The 16,346-nt window shown below is 47.6% G+C and overlaps 1 protein-coding gene across 18 annotated transcripts in view; it reads right to left on the bottom strand.

The window, feature by feature from the left end:
• PPP6R3 (protein phosphatase 6 regulatory subunit 3) overlaps nucleotides 1–16,346 on the bottom strand; it is a 140,005-nt gene that overhangs the window by 18,935 nt on the left and 104,724 nt on the right. For 4 of the 18 annotated variants that reach the window (XM_045066044.1, XM_045066050.1, XM_045066080.1 and 1 more), the window contains 5 exons: nucleotides 15,889–15,974; nucleotides 9,695–9,781; nucleotides 4,808–4,905; nucleotides 3,204–3,258; nucleotides 1,953–2,083 (listed from right to left, as the gene is read on the bottom strand). In XM_045066044.1, coding sequence (XP_044921979.1) covers nucleotides 1,953–2,083; nucleotides 3,204–3,258; nucleotides 4,808–4,905; nucleotides 9,695–9,781; nucleotides 15,889–15,974 — 457 coding nt within the window. The remainder of the gene's footprint in view (nucleotides 1–1,952; nucleotides 2,084–3,203; nucleotides 3,259–4,807; nucleotides 4,906–9,694; nucleotides 9,782–15,888; nucleotides 15,975–16,346) is intronic. The other 14 variants (XM_045066056.1, XM_045066064.1, XM_045066068.1 and 11 more) reach the window with 9 other exon arrangements.

The raw sequence follows: 16,346 nt of genomic DNA, 5'->3' as shown, positions 1-16,346 counted from the left end.
CCCTCTTTTAGATACTTTTTATAATTTTATTTCCTCTGCTGGCTTATTCACTATAATTTCTTGTTTTGTTGCTGAGTGGTCCGTTGCTTTAAGGTGCACAACATACATCCCTAACTTACCACAGTCTATTCTCAAGTGAATCACACCCCAAAACTAGAAACCCAAATGTCCATCGGCAGGCAAACGAATAAACAAATTCACCCATTCGGTGGGTAGTACATCCACTCAACAGAACACTGCTCAACCATAAAAAAGATACATGACCCAACACGAATGACTCTCAAAATAATGTTGAGTGGAAGAGGCAACATTAGGTAGGTAATGTGCAATTTATATATGACTTTAGAAAACACTAATCATTCTAAGGAACAAAAAGCAGATGGGGGAAAGGCAATATAAAAGGGCAGGAGGAAACTTCTGCGTGTGATGGGCAAGTTCATGATCTTGACTGAGAGGATGGTTTCATGGATGTATTCGTGGGTGTACTAATAGGTCCAAACTTAACGCACTATGTAAATGAAATTCATTATAGTCAATTATCCCTCAGCAGAGCTGTTAAAAAATAATAAAAAGTTGCCTTTTCTCATCATCCTGTGTTCCTTCCGCACGTCCTCCAGATACGGTCTTCACCGCCACACTTCACACTCCACCACAGTGCCGCACCACCAGAACAGAACAACGTGTGCGGACGGTCTGCCCCCAGAGCCTGGATGGCAGTAGGCAATGGCCGTTTATTGAATTCACTCACATGAGGACCAGTATTTCACAGCAAATGGGGACAAACAAGTTTGACAAGGGCTCTGTCTTTAAAAAAAAAAAAAGTTCACCACGAAGATTTGTCTCTTGCTTCCTGGTCCGGAGCTGCAGCGCCTTGTGATTACAAAGTAAGGAGCCAACGTGGAGAAGACAGGAAAGTGGGCGTGAGGAAAGCAGCTAGCGCTCATGACCTCCAACAGCTGTGGATCACGAGACAAAGTTTCTCTGGTGTGAACCACAGCTGGGGCTCCTGTAACCCACAGCGGCAGCCTTCCTGACACACGATGTAAGTGCTGGTCACACGGAGAACAGGCGGGGGTGGCGCCGTGCTCTGTTCAGCAAGGAGAATAAACGGCCAGGGGACAGGGGCTGGGAGGCGGTTTGACTTCTCCCTGTATATCCTGTTTTTTCCGAACTGTATGCCATGTGGAAACATTATTTATTAAAGATAAATGAAATAAAAATGAAGGTGCAGCTGCTATTCGCCCGAGCATGAAGAACGTGGGGACGGACACTGACAGAACAAGAACTCGTGTGCACCGCAGCACATGTCCGTAGGCTCCGGCCGGAGTCGCTTCAACAAATCAGAGAGGAAAAACACCCAACCGGACTAACCCCAAAGGATCCCATGGGTAGGACGCTGTCTCCCCAAGTTAGAGTAACTTTTCTCTTTCCCGGGGAAGCTTTTAGTCAGGAAACCACACATGACGCAGCTGCTGCCGCTGCTCCCGGAAAGGGACTATCTACTCAGAGCACTGTACGCAACCCCGCTCAGCAGTGCCTCCCACTCGGAAGAGGCTGTGTCATGTCGCTTTAGGACTATGTCTTAACACCTCCAGGATTCTCAAGTTCATCACCTTGACTCATCCACACTGTCACACTGCAGACAGGAGTACTGGTACCACCTCTCATCAGCTAACAAGAGCATTTCTTTCTCTCTTTTTAAGTCGGCTCCACACCCAGTGCAGAGCCCAATGCGGGGCTTGAACTCACAACCGTGGGATCAAGACCTGAGCTGAGATCAAGAGCGCACAACTGACTGAGCCACCCAGGTGACCCAACAAGGCCATGTTTGACCATGACAAAAGCACTGGTCCCTAGATCATGTAGGTACACTTGCACAAGTACGGTGTTATGTCTCCTCGCCGTCACCTACTGTAAGTGCTGGCTATTACTGCTACTGTCAGTAGACTCACCTGGACCGTCTCTGGGATTCTGGCGTAAAGGCGATGTGCTTTTCCTCCCAGATGTCCTCCTCATCAGAGCCACCATCATCAAACTGCTGTATTCTCTCCTTACAACATGCTTCAAACAAGGCAATATTTCCCTAAATAAAAACGAGAGAAAAAGAACAAAACACACTTAAAAATCAGGTTATTTTTTCCAAAAGTTACCAATATAAATTGCATTTTTCATTTCTTTTTAAAGATTTATTTGAGAGAAAGAGAGAGCGCGCACGTGCTCATGCATGAGTGGGGAAGAAGGAGAGGCAGAGACTCTCCAGCCGGCTCGCCACTGAGCACGGGGCCCAGTGCAGGGCTGGATCTCGTAACTACCTCAGATCAGGACCTGAGCTGAAATCATCAAGTCAGATGCTTAACTGACCAAGTCCCCCAAGTGCCCCCTTCATTTCCTTCCAAAGACAGCGCCTACCACATACACCAAAATAAAAACGTAAAAGCATCTAACGTCAGCTTCTGTGGAACAACAGACAGCTCTCCCAAAAAGAACGGATTCAAAACTTTGGTGAAGTTCCCCCGAAAGATTGGATTCAAGAGGCCCATAGGAGCCTACACTGTCCTCACAGACTCCTTCTCAACCAGCGAAGCACCAGGCGGCTTCCAAGAGCTCCCCTGCCCCACCACCAGAGATGCGGTCCTGCACCAGCGCTAACAGGAGAGCAACCCTGGCTTCCTCTGCTTTCACCAGTCCAGCTCAGCAGTGAGGAGCGCCACGAGTCCGAGCAGGACTCCCACCTTTGCACCTAGGCCGATAAACCGGGGTCTCTCACGCTAATCGGCATAAACATCAAGACTGTGCCCACTCAAACGACACTAATCCCACGTCACCTGCTCATAGGGCTGACCTGCTATCCGAGCCCTGCCTGGGCACGCCAAGCCGGGCCTGATCCGGCCCAAGTTTCTCTCTAGCTCACATACAGCTGAAGGAAAAGGCGGCTGGCTAGACCCAAACAGGGATCTTTAGAAGCTACACTGCAATCACAAGGGACCCCGGCATTCTCAGCCCCGCCACATCTTAAACCACGGCTGCACAGGAAGTAGACAGGCGATGTGAGTGGGTGAAGTAACTTCAGCCTCCCTGGAGCGGAGAGGGGCCCGGCACGTGCAGCATCCATGCACACCCTGCCATGCACACCCTGCCAGATCCCAACTTCCCCCGGGCCACCCCTTAGACACCTCGGCTCAAGATGAAACATAAATACTTACACTTTCATTTGTATTCAGAGTAAAGTTGATGTCTGATACCCGATCGAAAGAAACACTGTAAACAAAACAGAAGTAAATGAATAATTAATTACTTGTAAACTGACAGCAACTATTCAGGAAACTTTTCAAATTTGAAATGTTTGCACTATCATTAAAATTACCACAGGCAAAACAAAAACCAAAACCTGCTTGCATTAAATGATGCCTTTTCCTTTGGTATTAAGGAACTCATACAGGGTGGAAAAGCAGGCGGGGAGGCCTTGTAAGAGAATAAACACACCCCCAAAGCCTACCCATAAAAGATTTTCAACATCCACAGCAACAACCAAGGTTCTCTGGGCCTTACTTACTTGACCATGAAATAGGCTATTTGTAAAGAAGAAACAAGTCAAAACATTGAAAAGTACCCAAGAGCTGTCAGTCAAAGCTTTCTCCAGGGATGCCCATATTCAAACACAGAACAGACATGCCCCCAATCCTGTAAGATGGCATAATCAGGGAGAAAGGAGGGGTAAAAACTCCTAGCCCAGGAAACGTAACTTTCTGAGTAAGAATTCTTACAAGATCTGTTCCAGTCAATCATTATTACAAGCACCCAATATAAATTTTAAAGAGATGGATTCTTAACTAGTAACATTTACTGAGAATGGAGACAGGGGAGGCCTGGGGGCTCTGGGGTGAGCGCCACTGGGTACAGACACAAACGGCACGTGGACAGCTCTTGCTCTTTTTGGATCGAAACAAGCGGATTCTTAGGGCAGCTGACAGCCTTTAACCCAGTGAAGCCTCCATCCACGGCAGTCACACAGCATGTCGCACAGTACCATCAGAGCTTCTCACATGCTAGAAACTGCCACTGGTGACAGCAGACAGCACCGCCAGCCGGCATCAACCCACGAGGACCCAACCGTGAGCAAGGAGCCACGCAGACGCCGGGAGCAGACGTGCGCCACCAGGCAGTGCCCCGGGAGGGAAGCGGTCTGACAGTCGGCTCTGTTCTCAATGCGCTAGAATACCCCCTCGCGGAAATACTTCATTTATAAATACCTCTCCTCTCCTGGGGCCAGCTGCTAGGCCACTTGTTTTCATTTGTGTGGGTTTCCCACACATTTCTTACTCACTGGGTCCAGCAGCGCTCAGTCCCGTCTCCCTGCTCCTCATCCCCTGCCCCAGAACAAGCGCTCTGCCTGCCTTCCCAGCACCCAAGCACCCCTTACGGTGAGTCAACCAGGGCAAGCACACACAGTGAGCTGCTCCCGCCACAACAGGATGCCTGCTGCAGACGTGTAGGGACTGTGCCCGCTCCAACCCGCCGAATACGGCAGGGACTCGCTCTCCCAGCGCGACAGCGGAAAGGGGATGAACCGCAACTCTGACTGTGACCAAGCTTCTGTGAGAGAGGCCGGCCCCGTGGCAGCCCCTCTCGGCGGGAGGGACACTCTCATCTCTGCTTGTCCTTGGGTGCTTCAGTGCCTGCCAGGCCGAACAACAGGGACGCTCGGGAGGACAGGCTCCTCTAACACAAGGATGTGGAAGAGTCCCCAGGGCCCAGGAGAATGACAATGAGGAGTGCACGAGACAGGGAAACAGGAAAATATACTCACTTGCCAATGTCATCTTGATCTGCAAACTTCTCATCGTTGAAGCCAAACTGGTCAATAAAATTGGACGTCATTTGTTGCATCTGATAATCAGAAAAGGCCTGGCAACCCCAGGACCAGTGACAGTGATATAATGATTCTAATGACATTCTACATACTATTTGCCCATTTGTGTTCCAGAAACCATCTTACTTATTACAGCCTTAGGGCTTAAAAAGTTGGTGTGTTTTTCTAAGGGAAAAAAAAAATCAAATAATTTCAGACACACAATTTTCCCAAAAAAGGCAATGTTTGGAATTTGGCCCACAAGTCATTCTAATGCACACGTCACTATAAGAAATGTTAAGTGACCACTCTGTCCTCTACTGCGAATTATCTTCAGAGAGAGGTCTGGGTTAAGTCTTGTTGGAAGAGGTGATCCAGTGACATGCTACAGTCTGAAATTATAAGATGATCATCACCTCTGGACACAACCAACCTTAAGCTAAGATGCAGTAAGTGGTGACCACCCAACCTCCCTCCGCACCTCCCACCCCTGATCCGCTAGACGAACATCGCGCCAGCGGCCGAACAGCTAGTAATCACAATCAGCACCCTACAACACAACGCTCAGAGACACTTCATTTTCTTAAAAGAAGACTTCCGTCTCAGAGGCTGGGAAAGTATGAACGTAGCTTCTACCCTACCTACCTTAGAGAGAGAGGACAAAGTTTTAACACCGATCGGACATCACTGAAAAGCCTACCACTGTTAAGATCCACAGAGGAACCCGTTCTGTCTCCTACACCATTTCTAGAGAGCGCCAGGCGCACTTGGCTTTTCTTGGGTGAGAAATGGGGGAATGTTAGAATGGACTTCGCAAAAATGTTGAGCTTCTGATTTAAAACAAGCAGGCCCAACAGAGCAAGAGAAATCTCCGAGTGTGTTGTACAGTGTCGCACAGTCAGGAGCGAAGGACAGTGAAGACAAACAGGTGCCACTCCTCATTCGACCTCAAGCACTAAATACGGAGGCAAATAAATACCAGTGTGCGTGCTGTCTTGTGGAGAAAGCTCTGGACAGACGGGAAAGCTCTCTCCTGCATGCGAGCCCCACACAAGGGGTAAGAGCAGTAGCTGCAGCTGAACTAAAGACATCACACCCGAGGCCACTTGCTGGGACAGAGGCAGCTACAACTGAGTGAAACCGAAGCCCCCCTGGTTCTCCTTTGGAGCAGAGCCCACAGACCCCACCCCGCACACGTCTGCTGTAAATATGCCTCTACCATTCGTTCCTGATGACTCACTCTGGTGGCAGGGAATTATGGCATGGATAATCCAAACTGAAGATGATTAAAAAATAAACCTTATATTTGGCTTTGGAAGGCATCTCTCCTCCTCAGGTCTGAAAAAAGCAGCATCTAGTTTACCAAGAACCGAGAACCTCACAGTTTTCTAACGCAAGAGCCCCACCGCCCTACCTGCTCACTCGCACACTTCCATGCCATCCCCTTTCCTGCCCACAGAGGTGATACTGTCTGCACATGGGGGCCGGGGGCCACCCTCACAGGAGGGAACTCGGTAAGGCGCATGTGCACCAAGGCTGCGCCACGGGAGTATGGCTGAATGGAGAAGGGCAGGGACAAGTTCTGCCAGGCAGGGCTGGCAGGGCTAAGTCTTGGACGTATGAATGAAAAATCGGACATGTAGCACTCATATTCATAAAAACCAACAAGAAAGAAGCCAATTCAATAAAATAAAATTAAATTAAATAAAGGGAAGCCAATACCCCTGAATTGCATTTTTTTCTCTTATAAGGTAAAGTGGGATGTGTGCTGCCTTCGAAGACATGGTCAAGAACGAGAAAATCCTTCTTCTGAGCAAGCGGCGTAAGCCGGACTCTGAGTTTATTTACAGATTAGAAACGGTCACACAAGGGAACAGGTCCCTCCCCAAGTGTTCTGTCTGATTCTCTTTTTTTCCCTTTTAATTTTTTTGTCACACTGGTGTTTGTATTATGAATCTTTGGGTACAAGAGGAAAGAAATGTTCCCAAAAGTGTTTCTTTAAATGCTCCATAAAGAGCATGCAAATACTAAATACATTACAAATGTCTATGTGAGCACACATACGTACGTACAAATATCCATACATATGTACACACATACTTACACTGTCTGTCTGTCTCCCTATCTACTCAGTCATCCACCCGGGGAGATATACAGCCACTGGCAGACCCAAGTAACTTCCATGCAGTAACACAGGCAAAAGAAAACCAACAAACTGTATTCCTCATAAGTCTATTATGGCTTCTAGGAAGATACAAGCCAGCAAAGAACTGAATTCAGGTTTCAAAACACAATTTTTACTAATAAAGCAATCAGACCTTCCAAGAGCCACATTCATGAAGACTGTTACTGTATTGTACTTAAAGCTATAGAAAAACTACTCTGGACATGGAGAAATCTAAGTCTGGAAAGTACTATATGGCTGTGTAATTATTAAAAACTTATTAAGAAAAAAAAACCCCAAGCCCACACTTCCTAGAGCCACTGTCCTGGCCAAAGCCAAGGACTGTTCAAGTCACTGACAAGTGACCCTACCGCTTTATTAAGCAAATCTTTTTGGAAGTGCCACTCAAGCAACAGCAAGTCCTGGTGTGCCCCATCTCTGTGACCGCCTGTGAACAAGCCTGCTTGGATTGGGGGGAGGGGGAGGGGAGGAGAGCAAGGAGGAGGGAGGCAGGGGAGTCGGGCCTCTAGAGCCCACCTGCAGCAGTCAGCCCTAACTCTCCAGACCCAGGAAGAGGAACACTCTTCACCCACCACAACTCTTTCAAAGTGAATCAGAGGGAAGGAAGAGTCAAACACTCGAGGTGAGGACACCAGAAGGGACAGAAGACAGAACCAAATGGGCTGGGGCGGGGGGCACAAGAGCCATGAGGCACTCCCAGAGCCAAGTACAGCCCCACAGGTGACACGGTCAGGTGTCCTTGTTAAATGTCCTGCCCTAAGTCTCCACACTCAGGTTTTTACCCACATGAGACCTAACCAAATGTTAATGAGAAACTGTAATGGATATATATAAACTAATATTCTAATTATAATGGAGAGCATAAAATTCTTAAGTTAACTTAAAATTTGTCCTCTCAAATTAAAAACAGAAGTGGTTTGGAAACACATTTCTTATTTGCAGAATGATCCATGACGGATTTACTCTAGCTTTACTAGAGGCCTGTCCAACAGAAAGGACTGACTTTTCCTACTTCGGAGTGTCCCACAAAGAGATGACCGCCACGAGACGGCAGGTTGCCGAGGGGACTTCTGGGACGGGGACAGCCACAAGTACATGTCAGCAGCAGCCAACCCCTCAAAAAGCCAGAAAAGTGTCTCTCCGCAACAGCCATGGAATCAGATTTCATGAGAAGGGAACCCACTCTCCAGGTAACTAAAAGTAACTATTCCCAGATGAAATCAGCCGCCCAGGGTTCCAAGGTTTTGGCTTATTTACAAAGGGGTGCCAGGGCATTCTTTTTCTTAAAGCTGTGTCCTCAGGTTCAGGATCACCTTGATAACTGACAGCTCAAACCCCCGAGCTTCAGCCCAGAGACGGGGCAGCGGCAGCGCTGGAGTTCCTGCCAGGCCAGGCCAGGGGCTTCAGTGGGGGAGAAAGGTTAGGGTCCAAGGGCTTTCCAGGCTAAACCCCAAGAACTCTGGGGTCAAGAAAGAGGTGCGGGTGGGTACAATGACCCACAATGAGCCCGTGGGCACCCCAGTGGCCAGGGCTGGCTGACGGCAAGCCAAGGCAAGAGGGCGGCAGCGAGGGGCTGCAGTGCTCCACGGCTCCCTCTCCGGGCTCAGTGCCCCCTGCCCCGAGCCACTGGCTTCCAACGGGCAGCAGCGTCAAGAATCAATGGAGAAGCCAGCGGCGTGCTGAGACACCACTTCAGACCCGGCCTGAATACGTGAGTGGGAAAACTAAGCAGCCGCTTAGCACAAGCTTTACCAGACCCCACAGCCTACTTGGATGCCACGAGATAGGGTCGGCAGAGTGGGCCGCAGCTTCACCCCGGCCCTGGTTAGAGACGGGCCTTAGAGACTGAGAAAAAAAGAGGTCAAGCAAACGCTCGGAGCCTGGTGGGCAGGAGACTCTATCGGGGACACTGCCACACCCGAGCACGTGACATGCCGAGGCCTGGTCCTGACTTAGGACGACTTCTCCACATGACAAGCAGGTAACCTGAACGAGGGGCTTTTCTACCATAGAAGTCCAAAGCCGATCTGCAGCCAGGACAGCGAAATCACTGGTCGCCTCCCCAAGAACCACCAGTGAGTGACGGATCAATCAGTGCATGTATTTTTGTATCTTGTTTTCTCCTCCACGAAGAGTGTAAATGTCTGATAGATGAATGTGAGCAGGAGGGTAAGGTGGCAATGAACTACTTCAAGGAAAACTCAATTTGGGAGTCCCCTAAAAAGACCTCAAAGATACTCGAAACAAGTAAGCCACTTCGTTTTAGAGATTTTTTTGGCAGTTACTTCTACTGACGTTAAGAGCGTGACTCCCACTGCTCTCCCCCACTGGCCTCTACTCCTGGGGCGACAACACGACCCCGCACAGGTCTGCAACAGGAGCGTGTCCGAGACACTCGCGAAGCCGCTCAGTTCATTCAAATCTGAGAATTTACCCGACTTGGCATTGTTGTTATCAGGCACAAAACATTTCCTGGAAATATAATCAGTGCAAACCCTCTTCTCACACACCCAACACCTGCTATTTTAAACGCTTTTGCCTAATTAGTAAGGAACCCCAAATCACATCCTAGCACATAATCTGCCTCTGGAGCCCAGAGACGGCAACTAGACCAAGCATTTACAATAAAAACAAAAAGCAAAGCTTTAGGCATGACTCACTTGCTGCAAAGAAGAGTCCTGTGAGAAACCCGTTTCTTTAAAGTCAATTTCATCATCACTGGATGAATGAATATGGCAGGTTGTAACCTATATGCATAAAAATGTAAAAAACTATTTAATAGAGAAAAGTTTTGGACATTTGTATCAGCATTTAAAAGGAAAAATCACATTTAGTTTGTCTCTCAGTGCGTAACAACAGCAAGAACAAGAGGAACAGTTAAGTTGTAAAACCCACCCCAACAATTTAAAGGCCCACCTCACTCCGTCAGGTGGTCAGGTCACCTGTCCTTTCGCTGCCCATCTGTATTTTAATTTGTCTCATTACTGGTATCACCAGAAAACAGGCAAGAGGTTAGTTACTCCATTTAAATGATTTTAACAATTATCTCCAATTATTAATGTTTATAAAGGTAAGGTAGAAGGAATGGCTCCGATAAAACATAATTTGTTAAGCGCCCAGCTTGAAGAGTAAAACTGCAGTCCGGGGGTGTTAAATAAGCCACCAGGAAAGTCAGGTTAAATACAGCATTTCACTTTACCTTCTCACGATGCCTGTCCACTCTTAAGAAAAACACTGTCCATAAGCACTAAATGTGACTCTGAACCAGTATTAACCTGCTCATAAGACCCCAAATCTTCCGGCCCTTAAAATGTAGCCCTGCCCTCAAGATTACAACCAATGCACAGTAATTAAACACGGATGCAAACGTGAGCTGCTCAACAATTCACGGGGGTGATTTTTTATTAATTCATAGATGACACCCAGTGTTGGGGAAATGTATTACCGATTAGAAAGGAAGGAGAAAACAAGTAATAGCCATTGCTGTATCGCCAACGACAAAGAGGAACAGTCGGTAAAATTCTAAAACAAGCAACTGCGTGCCTGAGGGTAACTTATACTGTTTATTTCCTGAGTGATTCACCCTTCGCTTTTCACAGAAGTGTCAACTGGCAGAGAGCACAGTCATGGGGGTAGATGTGAGTGGCCGGGACCTGCCAACTCTTGGAGCTGTGCCTAAGAGCCTGCAGCTACAGAACTTTGGCCTGGTTTGCTCTGTGATGTTCCAGCATTGGTTCAAGAAACCCAGAGGCAAATCCAAATAGGCCTGTATGTGGTATGGCTGATGAAATTCTGAATACATCACCGCCTGAATAAAATCAACCTCTTTTTCCTTTGACCATCCTTGGTAAAGATACTATGCCAAAGGATTAACCCTCTGTTTCCAGTTAATTCCTTCTCCTTCCGCCCTGAGGCAGAGAGAGCTTCGACTCTGATTCTGAAACTGGCCAACGAAGTCAAAGGCAGAATCTGTGATCAACGAAGGGAGACTTCTCGGCTCAGCCATAGCTTTAGCGAGTTGGCGGGGAAAGCTGTGCGCACGGGGTGGGGGCGGGACGTTCCAGGAGAGCCCGGCCAGAGCGCGCAGGGGAGGAGGACGAGCGCTGCTTGGTCATGGCAGCTGGCACCGCACAGGAGGATGCAGTCAAGAGCAGGTCAAATCCACTTCTACTACAGTGGATTCAGAGGAACTCCGGGCTCCTCAGGGGGCAAGTTAGTGCAGGAATCGTATTACCCAGTGTATGTTTTAGGAGTGCAAACTTCATGGTAGGGTGCAGAATTACAGAACAACTCAAAGAGCAAGCTAGATCAACTGAACAAGAGGGAACAACGGAGACTTGGCTACTCCCAGCATGTCCTGTTGTCCAAGTTCAAACAGGCTGCATGTTTCCTCATTGATCGTTTTACTCTTTTGCTACAGAATGAGGAAGTTCATTAAAGAAAGGTGAGAAAGAAACTAGTTTTTGTTGAGCAAGTACTATGTGCCAGACATTTTGACCTCTTTTTACATATTCTCCGTAACTTGTATCCTCAAAGCAATTCTGAGAGATATTTAAAATAATTCTTTCTCCAAAAAGAAAGTTTTAGAAAGTTATTAATACCACAATGCATGCACTTTTGCATTCATGTACTGAAAGCTGCAGCGATTCTGCTTCTACCCACACCACACCTGGTCTGAAACTGTTATTAATAAAACAGGCCACAAAGTTGACTGAATCCACCACACCCTCTGGGGGGGGGGGTGGGCCTTGCTAACTGGAACCCCAATTAGTCCATCACACACATGCAGCCACCAGAGTCCCCGGCCACAACTTTCAGACACACCCCTTCCGAGGCATCTTCATCTCGGCAGATGCCCTCTGTTCTCTCTTCTTCCTCACCTAAAATCTGGGCCTTCTGTCCCACGGGCATCTAGTCACCCCACTGTCGAAACAGCACCTAAAAGCCCATGACTTCTCACCACTCTTCTCACCTCCCTCCCGTGCAAGCCGCCACCGTCTCTGGTCTGGATTATCACGGTCACTGGCAGCCACCCGGTCTCCCTGCTGCGACCTCCTGCCCCACCACCGTCTATTTTCAACCCAGCAGCCATAACAACCTTCTAAAATGTCCATCAAATTATGTCCCTTCTTAATTCCGTACCTAATGGCTTTTCATCTCCCTAAGGTCACAACCCAGGGGCCCGTGTGGATTAAAAGCAGGAGGAGATCTGGCCTGCAGGAGAGCCCCTGGGACCTCACATCCCGTTCTCCCCCTCTGGACACCCCCCCAAGCTTCTGCCCTAGCTCTTCCCCACTCCCTTCCCTCAAGCTTCTACACAAACGTGAACTTCTCAATGAGGTTTTCCTGGACTACCTAATCCTAAATTGCACTTCTACCCAAAACCAACCCCAGCTCCCGCCCCTGGAGTCTATCCAGCCATCTGTTCGGCCATTTCCCTGAGGCAGGGTTTTCATCCATCAAGTGTACTACAACCGCTTCAGTGCATGGCACACAGCAGCCACTCAAATATTTAGGGAATTAATGAATACCAAGGCACCACTGAATGAGAACAGAGTCATAACTTTCAAAAAAGTAACAAGTACAGTAGGAACACTCTGACCAAGTCAGATGTGTTCTAAGTATACTCTTGATGCTTCAGTGAGTAGAAGTTTTTGAGATGTTCCCTTCTTTCATAATAAAATTTCAGTTTTATTAACTGTTGTTACAGGAAAAGCAAGTGTTTTCTTCATCTCGGTTGATCAGCTTTACTAAGAAGACCAGAAGCATGACTGGAACGTGCAGCTCAGTGAAATGTGGATGTTGGACTCTTCCTCCTGGCTCCGGTGGGTCCTGCTGTGGACCCCTGGCACCCCCACGACCAGAGCTGGCTAGAAACACAATCTCTGGGCCATTCCATCCCAACCTGCTTGATCTGTAGGCAATTCACAACTGCACACGTGTATCATTCTCCACAACCTCCCTAGAGGAGCTCATCAGTGATGAGAAAGAAGCACCCACACTTTAAAAGAAAACACATTCTCTCCCTCAGAGAGGAAGGCGGAGAACAGAGCAAACTGAGCCTTCCAACGTCAGTACCAACACATCTCCTATGGTTACCTAGACTTACTGTCTAAATCTTCACCAACTTTTACCAACGGACCCACAGAGAGGTCTCTGGATGGAAGTAACACACACCGAATTCCATTCATAATAAAACTCCCAACATAAAAATGCAACAATCTAGGAGCTACTGCTGACACGAAGAGCTCAACGGACTAAAGGGCTTCGAAGACCTCCGAGAGGGGGGGTCACTAAAATGCTGTCCCAGAAGTGGTAAGAGCGTGGGACTGGCACAGCTTTTCCTCCCTCGGTGAGCAGACCTCAGGCCCACAGCCCGCAGCACAGGTGAGCATCCGGGGCATTAATGAACGCATCCTTGCTGCGGCCAGAACATAAGACCAGGACAAGCCCATGTGACAAGGCAAAACCCAAGCATTTGGTGCTAACTGCAGGCCGACTCAAGTCCTACAAGTATACTGGAAGAGCGGTATCGCAGCCATGATAAAACCAACTGGTAAATCAAGGCATCAAGACAGGGATCTATCTGATCTGTTTGGGGAGGGGGTGGGGACCAAGCAGTCTATTACTCAACTGCCAGTTTTAGAAACGAATGTGTCTGAAACGCTTTTATTTAGACTTTCTGCTCTGTTACGTGGACAAGGACCCTTTCTACAGCACATTTTTGCAACGGCAAGACCCACTGCATTTACCAACCTGGGTTTATGATAACATTCCCTGGAACACGGCACCCAGCCCAGGATATAACCTGAAACGATCTGGGCACCACAACGGACAATCTCCCTCGTGGCCTAGGATGTGTAAGCACCCACAAAAACCTGGAACCTGTGTACCCCTGAAAATACGGACCAGAGCAAATTCCCTCCTAGCAGGCCTTTAAACTAAAGGGAAGTGGTATTTAAGTACTTGGCACCAGGACTGAGGAACTGAACAGGTCTTGAGACATCAACCTGGTCCTGACAGACAGTAAAATTAGAGTGGGGCTACTCAACATGCGACATGAGCGGTGTCAACAGGGCTCAAGAAGTCGGACAACTTTTCGCAAAAGAGAACTAAGCTGCTACTAGTGACAGGCGGGCCCAGGATAACCTTCCCTTCAACACACGCACAGCAGTCCCGAAGGCAGACGTGTCTGCTGCATGCTAACTCTGTACCGCGCGCTCCCGTTCCGTGACGCAGGCGCGCATCACGTTCACAGTCACAGCCAGATCACCGACAGCATCATGCAAACTAGCTGAGTGTTAGCTGAATTGCAATGAGGTCTCGCTTTACACAGAAGTGCTCACAAGAGAAATGAGTTGGAATTACCCAAGATAAATTTTTGAAAACTTCTGATACCAAGTTTAACTGTACATTTTTGAAGTCTACCTCTGAAGTCAGTCCTTTGAAGGACAATTTTTAAAGGAGTTTCCAAAACAAAATCAGAATTAATATTCCTAAATAGTCCTTTACAAATAAGAAATAAGACAAAAATCCCTTAAAGGAGACCACGCTGCCTGCATCCTTAACAGGATCAATATGTGGCTTCTAAATTAAATGGTTCAATTTAACAGTATAAGAGAACAATTTCACCTTACAATAAGACCGTGATTATCCAGATTTTTAACCAATTTGATTGGGGAAAAAAGCAATCCACTGTGGATAACACGTTCATCAAAAATTACTTAACTCTTCCTTGATGACTCAGGGCTGTGAAAGCGGATGCCAGCCGCTCTGCTGGGCTACAGTACGCGGAGACACAGAGGGCCATCAGACGTATTTTAATTAAATGGCCTCGAGCAGCTCCCCTTATAGTCACCTCTTAACTTTGTAATTCGTCCAATTCCCCCGGAGTCTATCTTTACCCCCATCCTTACCAAGCCATTGCCAAACCAATCTGTGAAGAGTCTGGAAAAAGATAACCAAATTTGTTAATCTATCGAGTAGGAGGCAACAGCCCTCTGGGGGTGTGACACAGGCAGACCTGGTGACCCCTGTAGCCCTCAGAGCCTTTCTGTTTCTAAACTCTGCACTGAACTGATAAGGCTGCCAAACACCTAAGTGTCTACCCAGCAGGCATCCATGGGTATTAGCAACTCAGATCTTGGCTGCTGCGTTTTAAATCACAGAAGTAAATGCCTGACACACCTACTTCCACAGAGAGTTACTGTCACTAATCAGCTAAATCAGCTGGTATGCGCTGATGAAAGGAAATGCTTTTCCCTATCTTTAAAAGCAAAGGCAAAAGCAATACTTACCTTAAATCTTAGTGTGTTTAAAAAAAACAAAGAATACATTCCAAAGTCCAATATAATTTTAAAAATATTATCAATGCCATTATTCCCTGGCTAAAAGTACTAATCTGTTAAAGATGGGGTTTCAAAGTCACCTACAAAATCCCACCCCACGCCCCCACCCTGGGAACAATCTAAAATGCGGGTAAACTTAACTGACTAACGTTAGAAAACATCCAAAGGAATCCTGCGGTTTCTAACGGCCCAGGCTTAGCTGAGGCATAGGCAAGAAACACAAGAACAGAGGTGCTAAGGGAAGGGGCGCTGAGGGAAAGAGTGGGGCGGGGAGTGTAGAATTCAGTGGCTTCTCTGTACCCTCCGATCATCCCAGGCAGAAATTAGGAGCTGACTAGACAAGTTATCGACAACAGGGAGAACACTGACCTCTATTCCTGGTAAAGAAACATAAACTTATTCTTGGCCCCAAATTACCAAGACAAACGAAAGACCCCGTATCTCTGAATAAACAGGCAAAGGCTGAGAGCACTGGGCTCACAGAAATGTGACCTGGTAAAACCTACTAGATCTACCGTGTTCCTCTTGTTAGTTTCTCCCAAGGAGCTTGTGCAGAACGCCTCCCATCGCTCCCTGACCGCGTCTGGAAGGTCTGCAGAAGGAGAAAGAGAAAAAGGCATCATCACTCCAGTGACCTCCAGTAAGAAACAGACATGTAAGAAATAATAACAGACACGTAAGAAAAATGGGACATCCAGGACAGTGCCGCCCACTCGGTCCATCAAAGGCAAATGTGTCCCATCATCTGAGCACCCTTGGAGAAATAGAGTTTATAATGCTCTATAGCCTAAGCCCCAGGAATTTCAGAAACCAGAACCACCCCCAAAATGGCCCATGCTTGATGCCAAGGGCGTTAAGCAGGTCTGCAAATTTAATAAGCTTTTAAAAATCTTTTGATAAAAACTAACCCTGGAAAATGTGTTTCCAGCAAACTTCTGAGGAACCAACAGGTGTTTAGGGTGGG

Source organism: Mustela putorius, unplaced genomic scaffold, assembly GCF_011764305.1.
Source record: "Mustela putorius furo isolate JIRA1106 unplaced genomic scaffold, ASM1176430v1.1 tig00000127_pilon_pilon_pilon, whole genome shotgun sequence".
Classification (NCBI taxonomy): Eukaryota; Metazoa; Chordata; class Mammalia; order Carnivora; family Mustelidae; genus Mustela; species Mustela putorius.
This window is presented reverse-complemented; position numbering and strand designations above follow the sequence as displayed.